Source organism: Malaclemys terrapin, chromosome 9 (assembly GCF_027887155.1).
Source record: "Malaclemys terrapin pileata isolate rMalTer1 chromosome 9, rMalTer1.hap1, whole genome shotgun sequence".
Lineage (NCBI taxonomy): Eukaryota > Metazoa > Chordata > Testudines > Emydidae > Malaclemys > Malaclemys terrapin.
The window spans coordinates 98,573,736-98,589,495 of NC_071513.1; the positions used below are offsets into that span (position 1 = coordinate 98,573,736).

The following is a 15,760-nucleotide window of genomic DNA, read 5'->3' on the forward strand; positions in this document are numbered from 1 at the left end:
CTGCCCACCTGGGGCCCATCAAAGCAGAGGTTGATGTGGACCAAGAGTCATTGCTTCTCCTCCCTGCCAGGACTCACATGCAGCCAGACACCCCATGCAGGCAGGCCAGACTGCTTCCCACAGACGCTGCCTGCATTCACCCTGCCCCAAGCTCATCCCACCAGCCAGACCCAAGCAGCCGCCCTGCTTTAACCCGGTCCCCCCCACCACACACAAAGGGAACGCTTCCTACTCTCCCCCCATCCCAGCATGGGTCGGGGGAGCAGTGACAGGTACCCCACAGCCCTGCCTGGTTAGAGACAAGCCTTGAAGCTAGGAGGGGCAGATCCTGAGCCCCCGCTGGGCCCAGCACTCACCAGGTTAAAGATATTGGCCAGCTGGGGGGTTGGGTGGTGTCGAAGAGGGGCTCAGAGCAGGCAACTGGCATGCAAGAGTCCAGTTCCCCCCACGTGTGCGGCACCCCGGGGAGCTTGGACCGTCATGCTGGAGGCCAAGCGCACGGAGCAGCAAACTCTCACTGTGCTGAGTGACAGTGGGGGGGGGCAGGGCTGGGACAATCAGCAAGTCATCCCACGCTCGCCCCATACATGCCCACGTAACACTGCTGTTCCAGCGCACACGGATGTCCCAGGCCACAGACAACCAGGGAGAGTTCCTGAATCCTAACGTGTGGGCAGTGCCCAGCCCAGTGGGGTCTGGGGCATGGATAGGGCACCCAGGCATTACTGCCACAATGCCAATCCACTTCCCTCGGGGCCAGCCCCTGCCCGTCCCAGTCCCCCCCGCAGCCTGACAGCACTGTGCCCTGCCCAGCGGTGAGGGGGACACAGACAGCAGAGAGCTGGGCTCTGTTCCACGCCCCAGATGGATGCCGGGGGGGCTACATCCCCACAGGCAGGGAAAGAAGCCCCAGCCGTTAGTGGGGGCGTCACTGCATGAGCAGATGAGGGTATAGCCAGAGGAACCTGACACCAGCACCACCCCAATGCACTAGCCCCAACTGCCTGGGAGGGTCTGGTCCCCCCTGCAGGGGGGTGGAGGCCCCAGCTGTCCGCCTGGCCCTGCTCTCTAGACCTGGCACCGCTGCCTGCCTTTGCCGGGAAGTGGGCCCGGGGAGAGCTGCCCTGATCGCATTTTCCTTTCTGCACATCTCATTAACCCTGTGAAGGTGCCGGACCATTACACCCAGGTGCCCCTTTTACCCACTCAAAATCTCCAAGCATCTTATCCCCACCCCCCTGCAGACCGACCCCATCACAGCCCGGGCTCACCTTCCTAGTACAGCGAGCAGTTCCCTCTGCTTGCTCAGCCCCTCTCCAATACAGCCCTCGGGCACGCGCCAGCAGAAACAAACCAGCTCTTTAAGGATACAAATCAATCCAAATTCAAAAGCATCCTCTGAAAATGCTGCTGCACAGGGGGGATGGGGCGAGGCCCCGGACCCTGCCCCACATGGTTTCCCTGGAAGCAGCAGGGCAGGCTCCAGCCATGCCCCCCGCCCCCAGGTCTCACCCCTACCCCAGAGTGGGCAGTCGACTCTCCACAGCCAACATGAGGGGCGGCCACGCCACCAAACACCCGCCAGACCAGCCTCCAGCCAACAAAACCAAGTGACTTGTTCTCTCCGCGGCAGAGCCAGCTTGTGCTTCCAGTCAGTCAGTCGTCCTCCCCCTGGAGCTAGATTAGAGCTAGGACCCAGCCCCCGGCCAGGGGAAAGGCCCCACTTATTCCCTCCTCTGAGCCAGCCAGTGCTCCTGCCCAGGCCCACAGGAGCGCTGGTACCCCCTACAGGAGAGCCACCCTAGGCCCCATTGCCCAGCCTGTATGTCCCCCCCGATCCCCCCGGGGCAAGGCCCTGTCTCACTCCCCAACCCCCACCCCAGGGCAATTCATGGAAGAAGTTGCCCAGGCAGAACAATCCCACCATCCCTGCCCTTAGGGTAACTCTGCATGGCTCCCTGGGGCTGCCACAAAAGCCAGGGGAAGGGCCTCTCCCCCCACCCCAATGCAATACGCCACAGCGGCCTCCCCCCTCCATGCCGCAGTGCCCTCCCGCCCCCAGGGCCCAATGGCCCAGTCTCACCCCCAGGGCGGCGAAGCCAGCAGCAGAGGCAGAACCAGCCGAGCGGCCGGAAGCCAGCCCCATTCAGCTGAGGAATAAAGCTGACAGCCAGAACCAGGCACGGCGGGCAATTCTCCGTCTCTCGCTGTCTCCCCGGACGGTCTGGGGTTCGCCAGCCAACTCACTGGGCTCAATACAAAGCTTATAGGGTGACATTTAATGGCCTGTGTTACAACAGGTCAGACTAGATGCGCTAACGATCCCTTCAGGCCGTACACTATGAATAATCTAGCATTAATCCATCCACCACCACCCCTGCGTTGCCTCTGCCCAGCCCTCCCACATAGGGGCCCCTGCAGGCTGGGGGCAGGAGCTCAGAGTCTAGCCCCCTTCCCAGGGCTGGTGCAGGCGATGGATTCACTCCCCTTCCTTCCTGCCCCCTCCCCTTGCCCACAGGAAGAATGGGCACAGTCCATCAGGGACCCAGGCTGCTCCCGGGTGGCACCTGCCCCACAGCTCTTGGTCTTCGCTGGACTCCTGGGCCGTGTTGAGGTTCCCGGATCTCCCTCCAGACCAGACCCGCAAGTGCTTCTCTTCGGACTCCTGTGTGGGCGATCCTTACGCTGGAAGAGCGATGGCTACAGTGCCGCATAGGAGCCTTCATCCCATCCAGGGCATCCCGCCAGCACCGGCTCCAGCCAGGCTGTAGCTGCCGAGTGCCCATTTGCTAGCTGGCCTGGAGCCGCTCTCAGCACAGCGCTGCGGGGGCGGCAGGCGAGCCCTCGCAGACGCAGGCCCGGATCCGACAGCGGCACACGCGGCGGTATTTAGCAATGTTCTTTTATTTCCAGTTTAAGGTGAAAAGATGCCTTTAAATCTTCAATTAAATACTCCATAAAGAAAAGCAAAAAAAAAAAAAAAAATATTTACAAATTCACGTGACCGGTAATTGAATCCTTGTTTTAATAATTACGCGTGCGGCTCGTTAACATCCGGCGCTCTATAAATACAGGGGATGCAGATGAAGCCACCGCTTGCTAGCTCGCACAATTGTGGCCTTAAACGTGTTGGGGGGGGGGGGGGGGGGGGAGAGACAGGAGCTGCCGAGCTGGCCCCATGGGAGGCTCGCCCGGCGCAGAGGGGGCTGGAACCCCCCTCCCCCCGGAACGGGCCCAGCAGCTCCCAAGCCGATCTGAGAGGTGGGAGATTTGGGGGAGGGGGCTGAAATGATTTTTTTGAAAATAAAAAACCATCCGGCAGGTTTGTGGTGCAGGCTGTGATCCGGGGATGGGGGAGCGGGAGAGCAAAGTCCTGTCCCCAAACCAAATTTAATAAGTTTATATATATATAATCTCTCTATATTTCAGCAATAAATGGGGGGAGGAGACGGCCCCCAACAGACATGAGTTTCTGGTGCTTTGCACCCTGCAGAGTTTGGCCCCGCTCACTGCAATCCATCCGGGTTCCTGCACGGGGGCGGAGCAGAGCCCCACAGCATGCCTGCCTCCTTCAGCATCAATTTATTATCATCAGACACAAACCAATACAGGCCTCGAAAACAAAACAAAAGGAAAGGAGGGAGTCCAGGAGGCAGGGCGGCTCCCCGCGGCCTCTGCGCAAGAGAGTCCAGGCCTCGGGGCGGGCCGGTGGGGCCCTGGCCCCGCTCCTCAGTTGTTGTCCGATTCGTCCTCAGCTTCCCGCAGCCAGGTGAAGAAGGCCGTCACTGACTTGAGAGCCACCCCCTTGCCCTGCTGCTCGGCCGGGTCCTTGCTCGACTCCCACTTGTAGAAGGCTTCCTCCTTGATGACGTCCTCGTCGTACAAGGCATCGAAGAACATTCGGAGCAGGTCTGTGGGGAGGGCGAGAGAGGGGGTCAGGGGGACGCGGGCATAGCCCCTGCTGGGCACCCCCATCCCACCCCAAGCAGCCTGCACAGAAGCCATGACCCCAGAGCACGTTGACCAACGGGCATGGGCTGGGAATCGAGTGACTGCTGCCCTCCCATCTCCCTGGTCTCCCCAGGCCGCCATCCCCCGGCCCTCTCGGAGCCAGTAGCTGGGCCCCAGCCAGCTGGAGACACTCACTCGGCGGCTGATCCAGCTTCACCACGAGGGCCTGTAAGGCGTAGAGCGCCTGCAGCTCCTTCTGCTCCTCGCTCACGTACTTCTGCAGCAGTTTGGCCCGGCTCTTGATCACTGTTGTGTCCACCCGGTAAGGGTTCTCGACTGCGGGGGGAGGGGAGCGAGTGAGAGAGGCGGGGGGCGGCCCCAGACCCGCTCCTCCCACCCTGCCCCAAGGGCCAGAGCGCCTGCCCCACTCCCAGCAGATCCTGCGGCCCAGCCCCAGGAAGGGTGGAGGAACGGGGTCCCCACTGCACTTGGCACCAGCCAGCTTCCTCCTCCCATCCCAGCTGCTAGGGCTCTGGCTAGTTCAGGCCACCCCCGTGGGCAGGTCTGGGCCCCAACTGAGGCCCCCAGAGGCGGGGCAGTCTCCTCCCTACTTACAGACAATGGCCGAATGGCACACGGACGTCATCAGGGCCCTGACGAAGACGTTGGACGAGACCTGATGCTCGCTCAGGTTGGCCTGGTGGGGGGGAGAACACTTCAGAGCGGGCAGCCAGGCACAGCGCTGGAGGAGGGAGACCCGCCCCCACCCCCACCCCAGGCCTGGCCTCCCCAGGGAAGCTACGGAGCAGCAGCGATCTTGAGACACAGCCAGCGCCCCTACCCAACTCCCTCCCAGTGCCCCCTGCTGGGAGAGACTGGGACTGGAGTAACCAGGCGCACCCCCAGCCAGCGCTCTTGCCCCCTGGAGTACCTGGAGACTCCTCCCATGGCCAGCGCCCCAGTGCCCCCTGCTGGGGAGGCCCTAGGGGCAGCGTACTCACCTCGATCCAATCGTATATTCTTTGGTTGTTAGAGTTCTCTTTCAGCAGCTTCTCCATCTGCTTGCACAGCTCCTCGGCAGTCAGCTCCTTGCGGCTGGGTGTGTCTGAGCTGTCCCCCATGGTGTACTCCACTTTCTGGGGACGGGAGAAGCCAGTGAGGGGAAGCCACGGCGCTGCGACAGGAGGGAGACGCGCCCCAAGAGACGGGGCTGGGGGATCCCGCCGGCAGTGCTGGGTGCCGGACTGCTCAGCGTCAGGTCGCTCCCTGCTGGGTCCTCCAGCACCCAGAACTCCAAAGCCAGCCAAGGGGCAGCTCCCCCCCCTCCCCCCGAGTCCTGGAGAGGGTCCAGCCCCGCTCACCTGCTCCGTGACAAACTTGTTCACATCCTGGTCCTCGGGCAGGAACTCCTTCCAGCTCAGGCCACCCTCTCTCCACAGCGTCCCTGCCTTCTTGTGGCTCTGCAAAGGGGGACGGTGGGGAACAGAGAGCTCTCCTGTCGTCAGGCTTCCCAGGCAGGCTCAAACTACCCCTTTCCGAGGCTTGGGAGGACAGAGCGAGCTGTACCCAGCTGGAGGAGGGGACTGCCTGGGGGTGGGGGGTGGGAGAGACACTCTGCAGCAGGAAGTGTCTCCACGTGGCCCAGATCGGGGCTGCACCGCGGAGTCAGAGCCGCAGGGCAAAGCTTGGAGCCTGCACTCGGACATAGAATCACAGAACTGGAAGGGACCTCGAGAGGTCGTCTAGTCCAGTCTCCTGCACTCAGGCAAGATTAAGTATTATCTAGACCATCCCTGACAGGTGTTTGTCCAACCTGCTCTGAAAATTCTCCAATGATGGCGATTCCACAACCTCCCTGGGCAGTTTATTCCAGTGCTTAACCACCCTGCCAGTTAGGAAGTTTTTCCTAATGTCCAACCTAAACCGCCCTTCCTGCAATTTAAGCCCGTTGCTTCTTGTCCTATCCTCAGAAGTTAAGGCCAATTCTTCTCCCTCCTCCTTGTAACAACCTTTTATGTACTTGAAAATTTATGTCCCCCCTCAGTCTTCTCTTCTCCAGACTAAACAAATCCATTTATTTCAGTCTTCCCTCACAGGGTTCACGTTTTCTAGACCGTTAATCATTTTTGTTGCTCTTCTCTGGACTTTCTCCAATTTGTCCACATCTTTCCTGAAATGTGGCGCCCAGAACTGGACACAATACTCCAGTTGAGGCCTAATCAGCGCAGAGTAGAACGGAAGAATGACTTCTCGTGTCTTGCTTACAACACTCCTGCTAATACATCCCAGAATGACGTTTGCTTTTTTTGCAACAGCGTTATGCTGTTGACTCATATTTAGCTTGTGATCCACTATGACCCCCAGATCCCTATCTGCAGCTTCCTCCGACTCCAAACATCCCTACAGCAGCGAGGTCACAGGGAGCAGGGCCAGAGCAGAGCCAGAAAGGAGGGACTGGGGAAATCAGGGCCGCACCCCAGAGCCAGACAGGAGGGATGAGGACTGCAGGGGGGGAGGGGCAGTGCCCCGGAGCCAGACAGGAGAGGTGGGGGCTGGGGGCCTGGGCTCAGGTGTTACATGCAGACACCAGCTCCCTCTGCCACGGACGTGGCTCTCGGTCCCCACTAGCAGGGTCAAGTGAGCAGACGGGCATGGGGGCGGCACTTACCATCCCCTTGCACAGCAACCCCAGGATCTCCAGCAAGAGGGTGCTGGCCTTGCCAATGGGCACCAGGGGCTTGGCAATCTCTCTGCAGGGCACAAAGACACGGGTCAGCTCCTCGTTACGCAGCCAGCCACGCGCCTGGTTACGTTCCCCTCCCAGCCCAGGAGCAGGGCCTGGAAGGCCAGCGGCGCAGGGAGCTGCTCACCTGAAGAGCTCCTCCATGGGGATGCCCCCCTCCCGCAGGATGGGGGTGATCAGCTCGGCCAGGTAGAGCCAGATGTGCGGGATGTCGATCTCCATGTCCTCAGCGATCTCCAGGATGTCGTGCACCCTGCGAGGGAAGCAGAGGAGGGCCGGGCGGATCAGCAGGGAGGGGCAGCTTCCAGGAGCCCACAGCTCAGGGCTGGCAGCATGGGTGCCGTGTCTCCCTGCCAGCCCAGGGGTGTCTGCGGAGCGAGCCAGAGGGGCAGAGCGCAGGTTGGAGCAGGGGAGCAAATCCCACCCCTGCCCATGGGACCAGCCAGGCCCCCAACCCTGATTCAGCAGCCCTAGGAGGGACAAAAGCCTCCTGGCTACAGACCTCTGGCTACAGACCCTTCCCTAGGCGTGGGGGCCCCCTTACCCTTTGTAGTACTGCTCCTTGGTGAGGTTTCCTGCTTTCACCAGCTGGTACAGCAGCAGCCCCATGTGCTCGCGGGCGATCATGCTCCTCTCCAGCGTGGACTCAATGCCATTCCGCACAAAGACATAGAGCTGGGAGGGGCAGGCCAGCTCCTGCACACATTGCAGCGCCTCCTGCAGGGGGAGAGAGGGGTCAGCACCGCCCTGGTCCCACCTTTCCACCCCCACCGCAGCGCCTCCTGCAGGGGGAGAGAGGGCTCAGCACCGCCCTGGTCCCACCCTCTTGCACACACTGCAGCATCTGCTACGGGGTAGACTGGAATGGCTCAGAACGGCCCTATGCTTGCTCCTGGTCCCCAGCAAAGGGCGGACAGCTCCCAGCCCTACCCGCCGCCCCGCCTAGCCAGCCCTGACCCCATCCACCTTTACTGTTAAAAGGAAAGATCATTATCACTTGTAATTCTGCTGCCAGTTCCCAGGCTGCAGGCGTCACAGGAACACAGGGCCCCGAGCGCAGGCCAGGGGCCGCGTGCAATGCTCCTCCCGAGGGACAGGCCAGGGGCCGCCCCTGCCTCCCCTGTACCAGTTCTCACCTTCATGTCGTTGATATGCAGGTACTCTTCAATGATGGCCTTGGATTTCTTCTCCAGCTCCTCCTCTGACAGCGCTGGCTTGGCGGGGGCCGCAGGGGGCGCCGGCTCTCGCTTAACTGTGCAGAGGGAGAGATCCCATCAGCATGGCTGGGCTGTGGGGTGGATGCCCCAGCCGAGGGCGGACAGCCAGGCCCTTGACAGGACTTGGGCGTTGGGCACCGCCTCCCGCTCTCAGCACCGTGCCAGTCCCGCTTCTCACCTGGCTCCCTGCTCCTGTCCCGCTCCTCCGTCATGCTGGAAACCTTCCGGACGGCCTCCTGGGCTCCCTGCCTCTCGCGCTCCCGGCTCCTGTCCTCCGTCTCCTTGCTGTAGCTCCGCTTGGTGATGGGGGGCCGGTTCCTGTCTGCCCGCTCCCCCCTGTCGGGGCGCTCCAAGCGGTCACCCCTCTCCAAGCGCTCACGCTCAAACCGCTCCCCTCGCTCTCCGGCCTTCTCCGACCGATCCCGGCTGGAGCTGCTCCTGGGGAGAGGTGGGGGGCAAAGTAGGTGAAGCACCCCCAGTACTCTAGCGGGCCCCCCCTTCCCCAACAACTCTCTGCTCTCCTGACTGCACATGCTGCTTCCCCACCCTCCTGAACCCAGGGCGAGAAGGCTCCGGCGCCCGGCCCTCTCCTGGGGTTTTAAAGCCTTGCCTGGCTCCCTGTTGTGTGTCCCCCCATCCCCTTCTCTGCAGATGTGAGAGCCTCCTTCTCAGCAGCTCCTGCATCATCCTGGTAGCGCCCCGGGTTTGTCGTCTGATTTTTGTGGCACTGCCTATCTGAGGCTTGGTATCTCCCACGGGCCTGGCACCGAGCAGCATTCCCCCCACCCCACGGGCCTCTCCCACCTGCCCCACCCCATGGCTGAATGAGTAGCAGCTGCAGGTGGTAGAGAGGAGCTCCTGTCTCCCAGAGGTGCAGCAGGGTCAGGGGATATGTCAGCCAGCAGCGCCCCACTGGCTCTTGGCCTCTCCAAAGCTCTGCTCCAGCAGCGTCCCCCCACACGCCTGGGACTGCCAGGCCCTCGCTGTGTGTTAGGGGCTCTGTCCCCAGTCCGTGCGCAGCCCCGTGCCTGGGAATAGCAGGAGATCACCCAAAACACACTCACCAGGCCCTGGCGGCCGCACGGCCAACAGCCCAACGGGCTCCTGGGACTCACCTCTGTACCACGCGCCGGGAATCCAGGCTCTCCGCGGGGGTCGACTGCTGCAGGGCTGAGAAGCGATTCAAGGTGCTAGTGGCTGGCCGGGTGGCATCAGAAGCTGGGAACAGAGAACAGAAGTCAGAACTGTGTGTGGGCACAGCACCCCCCCCCCATTTCTGAGACAGACCACCCAGGCACCAGGCTCCCCCCGCCACAGAGCCGGCGAGCACTGCTCACGTACCTGAGTCAGCAGGCTTGGCACCAGATCCCCCGCTGCTGCCCTTCCCCCAGCTCAGACGCCCACCAGGTGCAAACAGCTGATTATTGGAGTCGATCGATCCAGGCTGCAGAGAGAGAAACCGACACGGAGCTGGCTCGAGTTGTTTCTTGTCTAGCACTACGCCCCGCCTCCCCCCCGCCGAAAGGAGCTGGCAGACGGTGGGGAGGGAACATGCCAGCACACAGGGCTCAGAGCCCAGCAGGGAAAGGCCTTGCCAGACACACAGCATCCACCCAGAGCTGGGCTCCCAGGCGGTTTGGGACCATGCTGCTCACCCAAGAGCCCACGCAGCCTACGGGCAGGCGGCCGTGCGCCCCGAATCAAGCTGGCCCTAGATCCTGCAGCAAAGCCTCTGATCTGGCACTGCTCTAGTCATTCCACAGCAGCTGCACTTCGGGGGGTTGCTAGGAGGTGGAACAGCCCAGCCAATGCGGCAGCTGCTCAGTATTCGTTATCACTGGCACTATGTGCTCAGCGCTCCTGGGGAAGCGGCCTGGACCGAAGGGTAAGTAGGAGCTGGACTTTTCTGTTGAGATGATCCCCAGCAAAACAGTTAATGGTGGCATTCAGTGTGCCCTCTTTGGGTTTCAGAGTTAACACCCAATTGGGCTGAATAGAGCCGGTCATCCGTCTCACAGCTATCGATTCAGGCTGTCTGCAGACATCGACATCGGTTACACGCCAGCACGTTTTCAAAGCTTTATAAGCATAAGGACTAGGACCATGTAAAGGAAAATTGAGACTGGAGCCCAGTTCTGTGGCTGAAGAGAGCTCCCTTCCCCCAGACACCACCAACGCTCGCCCCCATCCCCACCCCACTCACCTTTGTGATCTTGGTTATCCGGCTGGTGTCAATAGGCCTGTTGCCCTTGCTGATGGGGACAGTGTTCCAGCCATCATCTGCAACCTGGCTCCCTCGCCCACCTGTACGGCACAGGGACAGACCAGGCCAAGGTCACCAGCCATCCCCAGCACCACTGAGAGATACAGACCCCCCACATCACGCTCACAGGGCAGAGCCAGGACCTGAGAAGCAGGCAGCCCCAGGCCCACAGGAACATGGGACCCTGCCCCAGCGGGTGCTCTGGGTCTCCTGGGGCGAGGGCTATCAGCCATCCCCAAGAGCCCCAGGTGGGCATGTAGAAAGGGTGAACCATTCAAACCAGTCTGTAAATGTCACAGGCCTGAGACCCTGGGAGCAGCAGGGTCAAAAAGGGAAGAAGGAGGATCCGGGGAACTACAGGCCAGTCAGCCACACCTCAGTCCCTGGAAAAATCATGGAGCAGGTCCTCAAGGAATCAATTCTGAAACACTTCGAGGAGAGGAAAGTGATCAGGAACAGTCAGCATGGATTCACCAAGGGGAAGTCGTGCCTGATTAACCTAATTGCCTTCTATGATGAGATAACTGGCTCTGTGGATGAGGGGAAAGCAGTGGATGTGTTATTCCTTGACTTTAGCAAAGCTTTTGATACGGTCTCCCACAGTATTCTTGCCGCCAAGTTAAAGAAGTAGGGGCTGGATGAATGGACTGTAAGGTGGATAGAAAGCTGGCTAGATCGTCGGGCTCAACGGGTAGTGCTCAATGGCTCCATGTCTAGTTGGCAGCCGGTTTCAAGCGGAGTGCCCCAGGGGTCGGTCCTGGGGTCGGTTTTGTTTAATGTCTTTATTAATGATCTGGAGGATGGCGTGGATTGCACTCTCAGCAAGTTTGTAGATGACACTAAACGGGGAGGCGTGGTAGATACCCTAGAGTATAGGGATCGGATACAGAGGGACCTAGACAAATTAGAGGATTGGGCCAAAAAAAACCTGATGAGGTTCATCAAGGACAAGTGCAGAGTCCTGCACTTAGGACGGAAGAATCCTATGCACTGCTACAGACTAGGGACTGAATGGCTAGGAAGCAGTTCTGCAGAAAAGGACCTAGGGGTCACAGTGGACGAGAAGCTGGATACGAGTCAACAGTGTGCCCTTGTTGCCAAGAAGGCTAACGGCATTTTGGGCTGTATAAGTAGGGGCATTGCCAGCAGATCAAGGAACGTGATAGTTCCCCTTTATTCGACATTGGTGAGGCCTCATCTGGAGTACTGTGTCCAGTTTTGGGCCCCACACTACAAGGAGGATGTGGAAAAATTGGAAAGAGTCCAGCAGAGGGCAACAAAAATGATTAGGGGTCTGGAGCACATGACTTATGAGGAGAGGCTGAGGGAACTGGGATTGTTTAGTCTCCAGAGGAGAAGAATGAGGGGGGATTTGATAGCTGCCTTCAACTACCTGAGGGAGGGTTCCAAAGAGGATGGAGCTCGGCTGTTCTCAGTGGTGGCAGATGACAGAACAAGGAGCAATGGTCTCAAGTTGTAGTGGGGGAGGTCTAGGTTGGATATTAGGAAACACTTTCACTAGGAGGGTGGTGAAGCACTGGAATGCGTTACCTAGGGAGGTGGTGGAATCTCCTTCCTTAGAGGTTTTTAAGGCCCGTCTTGACAAAGCCCTGGTTGGGATGATTTAGTTGGGAATTGGTCCTGCTTTGAGCAGGGGGTGGGACTAGATGACCTTCTGAGGTCCCTTCCAACCCTGATATTCTATGATTCTATGAGCCCCCCGATCCCAGCACTCGACATGGTTTGCCTGTCCCCCTGGCCAGGGCCATGGGGACTCAGCAAGGTGCTCCAAGAAGCTCACAGGCCTCTCACCTCCAGATGAGGAACCAGGAGGCCCTCTCCTCTTGTCCTGCTTTGACATGAGCTGCTGCACTTTGATGTGCTCCCGATGCTCCTCCATCTCCGCCTCCTTGTGGATCTGGTCGATGGTTTTAGGGCCCTGGTCCCCTCGCCGCGGCACCCAGTTATTCTGCAAAGGGCACAGGGAGAGCGGGGGTTACAGCGGCTGCGGGAGGGGGAAAGGATCCACCGGGCGGTCTACGCACTGCCTTCCCATCTGTGCAGGACTGGAATGGCCAGATGGGCCACGTTGGCATAGGATTCTCCAGCATCCGGCACCCCGCCAGGGGCTCACTCCGCACAGACACAGTTCCACCCACACGCTGCCTCAGCTACCTGCCTTCGAATCCAGAGCCCGTTGCCATCGCAGCCAGGCATTGATTTCCCGCCCCCCCGGCCCCCCTCCAGCAGGGGGGCAGCCTTCATGGACTCTCTCCAGCTCCACTCACCGGCCCAGACAGCCTCCTGCTGTTTTCCCAGGCCAGTACCAGGTGGCATGCCACCCACACATCTCTGGAGGGGTGGGGGCTACACAATGCCAACCAACCCAGGGGGAGAGAGAGTAGAGCTGTGGGTTTGATGGCCACAGCGCTGCTCTATGCCAGACCCCGCCGTGCCCCCCTCTGCCTGGCTCTCGGGGTTTGTTTGCAGCAGCCTTTGGTGCAGAGCGGTTCAGAATCGGGAGCCTCCCTGCATCAAACAGCTGCTGGAGGGATTCTAGCCAAGGCCCAGAGGCTAGCAGGGGCTGCGTTTGCCACGTGGGACCCCAGCAACAGGGGTCACTAGCTGGGAGCAGAGGTCACGGTACGGGTGTGGATTCCAAAGCCTTTGAGCTGAAGCCCTCCTGCCGGGAAGGGGGCGGGGCACGCACCTTACCCGCCACGGTCATGCCTGTCTATCCAAGAGGCAAGGCTGGCCCCATGGATCCAGGGGGAGGGGAGGGGTGTGGGCTTGACACCCATCTATCCCAAGACTGGAGGAGGGATGTGTACTTCACCCAACCCAGCAGGGTCATGCCCCCGTCTATCCTGAGGACATGGGGGTGGGGCTGGCACTCATCTACCTGTGTGTGCACGTCCCTTACCCGGGAGGGTCATGCCCGCCTATCCAGGGGCAAGGCTGGCACCTTACCCGCCTGAGGTCAATCACATCCTGCAGCATGAAGCGAATTCGAGACGACGTTTTCTTCTCCTTAATGATCTTATCCATCTGGTTGAAATACTGATCCATTCTGGGCTGCACGAGGGGAGACAGCGTTACCCCAGTCACCACCATGCCCTCCCCACGCCTGGCATGGCAGCATGCCAGGGCCCCACGGCTCCCTGCGCTAGGGCTGCAAGTGCAGCGTCCCGGGGCACCGGTCGCCTGGGGGAGGCACGGACTCCCCAACAGCTCAGCCCCACACAAGCTCCCTGCCCCTCTCCAGAGCCCCCCATAGGCAGCATCAACAACCCGCCCTGCAATGGGGTGCCAGGGCCAGCATGGCTCTGAAGGGCAACGCCTGGTACCCTACAGTCCTAGGCCACTGAGCAAGGTGAAGCAGGCTGTAGGGACAGCTGCTGCCACACGCCCTGCTTTCCGGTGCTCCCTGGCTCTCCTGGGCACCCTGACCGACAGGCCCAGGGCAGGGAAGCTGGGGGGAGAGGGCGGCAGGTTACCTTGGCTTTCTCGAAGTCCAGGTCCTTGCCAATGGTGGTGAGCAGGCGGCACAGGCACTCGAGCGACTCCTCGTCATGGTTCTTGAGCAGCTTGACCACGCAGTCGTGCATGATGGCCTCCGTCAGCATCTTCAGCTTGAAGAGCTCCCCGATGAACTTGATGTTCCCCAGAGAGCGCCTCCTGGCCTTGTCCCGCGCATCGTCCAGCTCCTCCTTCAGGCGAGCCTTCTCCTCCGGCTGTGGGGAGGGGAGGAGAGCGGGGTTTAGCCAGGAGAGCCGCACCCCGCTGCTCCCGATCACACCTCGCCCCCCTGCCCCCTGGGAACAGCCCCACTCACGGCAGCAGCGTCGTCCATCTCCTTCTGCTTCTTCTCAAAGATCTCATCGTCGTCCTTGTCCTTCTCAAACTCCTTCTGGCAGCGGTTCAGTAGCAGCTTGCGGAAGTTCACGGTCACCGCCGGCTTGTCAGTCGTGGGGACTTTCAGCTGCAGGGAGGGACAGGACCAGAGATGAGGGGGGGTAATACCCACCAGGCTGGCCAACCAGCCCTATACCCTCATCCCCCGCAGCCAGTCCTGCTCCAGCCCAACAAGGGGACAGCTGCCAGCTGCACCCCACGCAAGGTGCAGTGTCTGAGCCATTAGAGTTGGGAGCCTGGACTCGTGGCTTCCATCCATCCCCAGCTCTGCCACCTCCTAGAAATCCCTCTGACCCCCACGGTGCCTCAGTTTCCCCACCTGTAAGATGGGGGTCCCGGCTCCACAAAGGCTCTAAGAGGCTCTGATTTCTGTGGCGGGAAGGTGCCAGGGCACACAGAGCTCGGAGGAGCTGAGCCCTCAGGGCACTCACCCCCATAAGGCAACGGCACATGTTGGCATAGGCAACGGAGAAGTTTGGCTCGGAGATGGCCTTCTCGAAGATGAGGTCAATGACGCCCTTGAGCCGCTCCTCGGTGTCAATGGACAGCTCCGTGACCTGTTTCATCAGCTGCTGGAACATCTGCGGCGTCAGCTTGTTCAGGATGCTGCGCACGCGCCGGAACAGGTCCTGCAGGGACGCCCCAGACACGGTGAGTGAGCGCCGGCCCCGTCCGCCCCAAGCCCCCTGGCTTCCCACAGCTCCTCCATACCCACCTGCGTCTTGATGTTGTCAGGATCCTCCTCCTCGGCAGCCCGCTTGCTGCTGGGCTTCCAGGCCTTCTCAGCCTTGTTGAGCTTGATGTCCTCGTTCAGGGACACCGTGGCGATGATTTTCCGGGGTTCTTTCCTCTGGCTCTGCTGCGAGCGGCGCGGACCCAACCCTGCGGGCTGAGGAGGAGGAAGAGGAGACATCAGCACTTCCCTTCTCATCTCCCCACATGCCACTGGCTGGCAGACTCGGGGCTTTGCACCCCATGCAACGGGTCTGTATCCAGCTCTCACTGTAAGAACAAGCCAGATGGGCCGATGGCACCCGCAAAGGCTCCTGGGCCCGTTCAGATCCTCGGTTCCATCACAGAGCATCAGTGGCCCAGACACGATGGCACAACCAGGAGACCATCATGCAGGCGAGCAGGAAGGAGGCGGAGGCTGGTGACCTTTGAAGCACTTACCGGTCCCCGGTTGCCCATGGACGGACGGCCCAGGTTGGCAAAGGAAGGGGTGAAGTCAGGGCCGCAGTTCATCCCGCTTAGGCGGATGGGGTCCAGCGGTCGCATAGGCGTTTTATTCACCTGCAAGTCAGAAAGGGGGGGAGGGGGGAAAACCCACTGAGAATTCCCAGTCTGCTGGGCTGAAGGCAGAACCAGGCCCCATTGGCAAGCTACATCCTCAGGCTGCCCAGTGGAGAAGGGTCACTGCAGCCGAGGGGGCAATGCCAGGAGGGGAGCAGGGCACCCAGAAGGCTCAGGCCATATAGCTCTACCAGGGCCCAGTGGAAGCGCAGCAAAGAAAATGGCTGGATCACAGTCTCATAAGAACGGCCAGGCTGGATCAGACCAAAGGTCCATCTAGCCCAGTCTCCTGTCTTTCGACAGTGGCCAATGCCAGGTGCCCCAGAGGGAATGAACAGAACAGGTCATCATCAAGTGATCCACCCGTCGCCCATTCCC

General features: G+C 60.6%; 1 protein-coding gene and 1 non-coding gene across 6 annotated transcripts in view; both read right to left on the minus strand.

Moving 5' to 3' along the window:
• Positions 1–2,884: 2,884 nt before the first annotated feature.
• EIF4G1 (eukaryotic translation initiation factor 4 gamma 1) overlaps positions 2,885–15,760 on the minus strand; it is a 46,016-nt gene continuing 33,140 nt past the window's right edge. For all 5 annotated transcript variants that reach the window (XM_054039054.1, XM_054039053.1, XM_054039052.1 and 2 more), the window contains exons 13-32: positions 15,263–15,382; positions 14,805–14,978; positions 14,521–14,718; positions 14,010–14,156; positions 13,672–13,908; positions 13,145–13,249; positions 11,987–12,143; positions 10,115–10,215; positions 9,253–9,355; positions 9,027–9,129; positions 8,090–8,349; positions 7,831–7,946; positions 7,239–7,411; positions 6,822–6,947; positions 6,620–6,701; positions 5,313–5,411; positions 4,953–5,087; positions 4,567–4,648; positions 4,147–4,287; positions 2,885–3,911 (exon numbers count right to left, since the gene is read on the minus strand). In XM_054039054.1, the coding sequence (XP_053895029.1) occupies positions 3,730–3,911; positions 4,147–4,287; positions 4,567–4,648; positions 4,953–5,087; positions 5,313–5,411; positions 6,620–6,701; positions 6,822–6,947; positions 7,239–7,411; positions 7,831–7,946; positions 8,090–8,349; positions 9,027–9,129; positions 9,253–9,355; positions 10,115–10,215; positions 11,987–12,143; positions 13,145–13,249; positions 13,672–13,908; positions 14,010–14,156; positions 14,521–14,718; positions 14,805–14,978; positions 15,263–15,382 (2,841 nt within the window). In that variant the 3' untranslated portion in view covers positions 2,885–3,729. The remainder of the gene's footprint in view (positions 3,912–4,146; positions 4,288–4,566; positions 4,649–4,952; positions 5,088–5,312; positions 5,412–6,619; positions 6,702–6,821; positions 6,948–7,238; positions 7,412–7,830; positions 7,947–8,089; positions 8,350–9,026; positions 9,130–9,252; positions 9,356–10,114; positions 10,216–11,986; positions 12,144–13,144; positions 13,250–13,671; positions 13,909–14,009; positions 14,157–14,520; positions 14,719–14,804; positions 14,979–15,262; positions 15,383–15,760) is intronic.
• Positions 15,141–15,218, minus strand: LOC128843845 (small nucleolar RNA SNORD66). Its single transcript, XR_008446369.1, has one exon. It is a non-coding gene; the product is annotated as a small nucleolar RNA SNORD66 (small nucleolar RNA).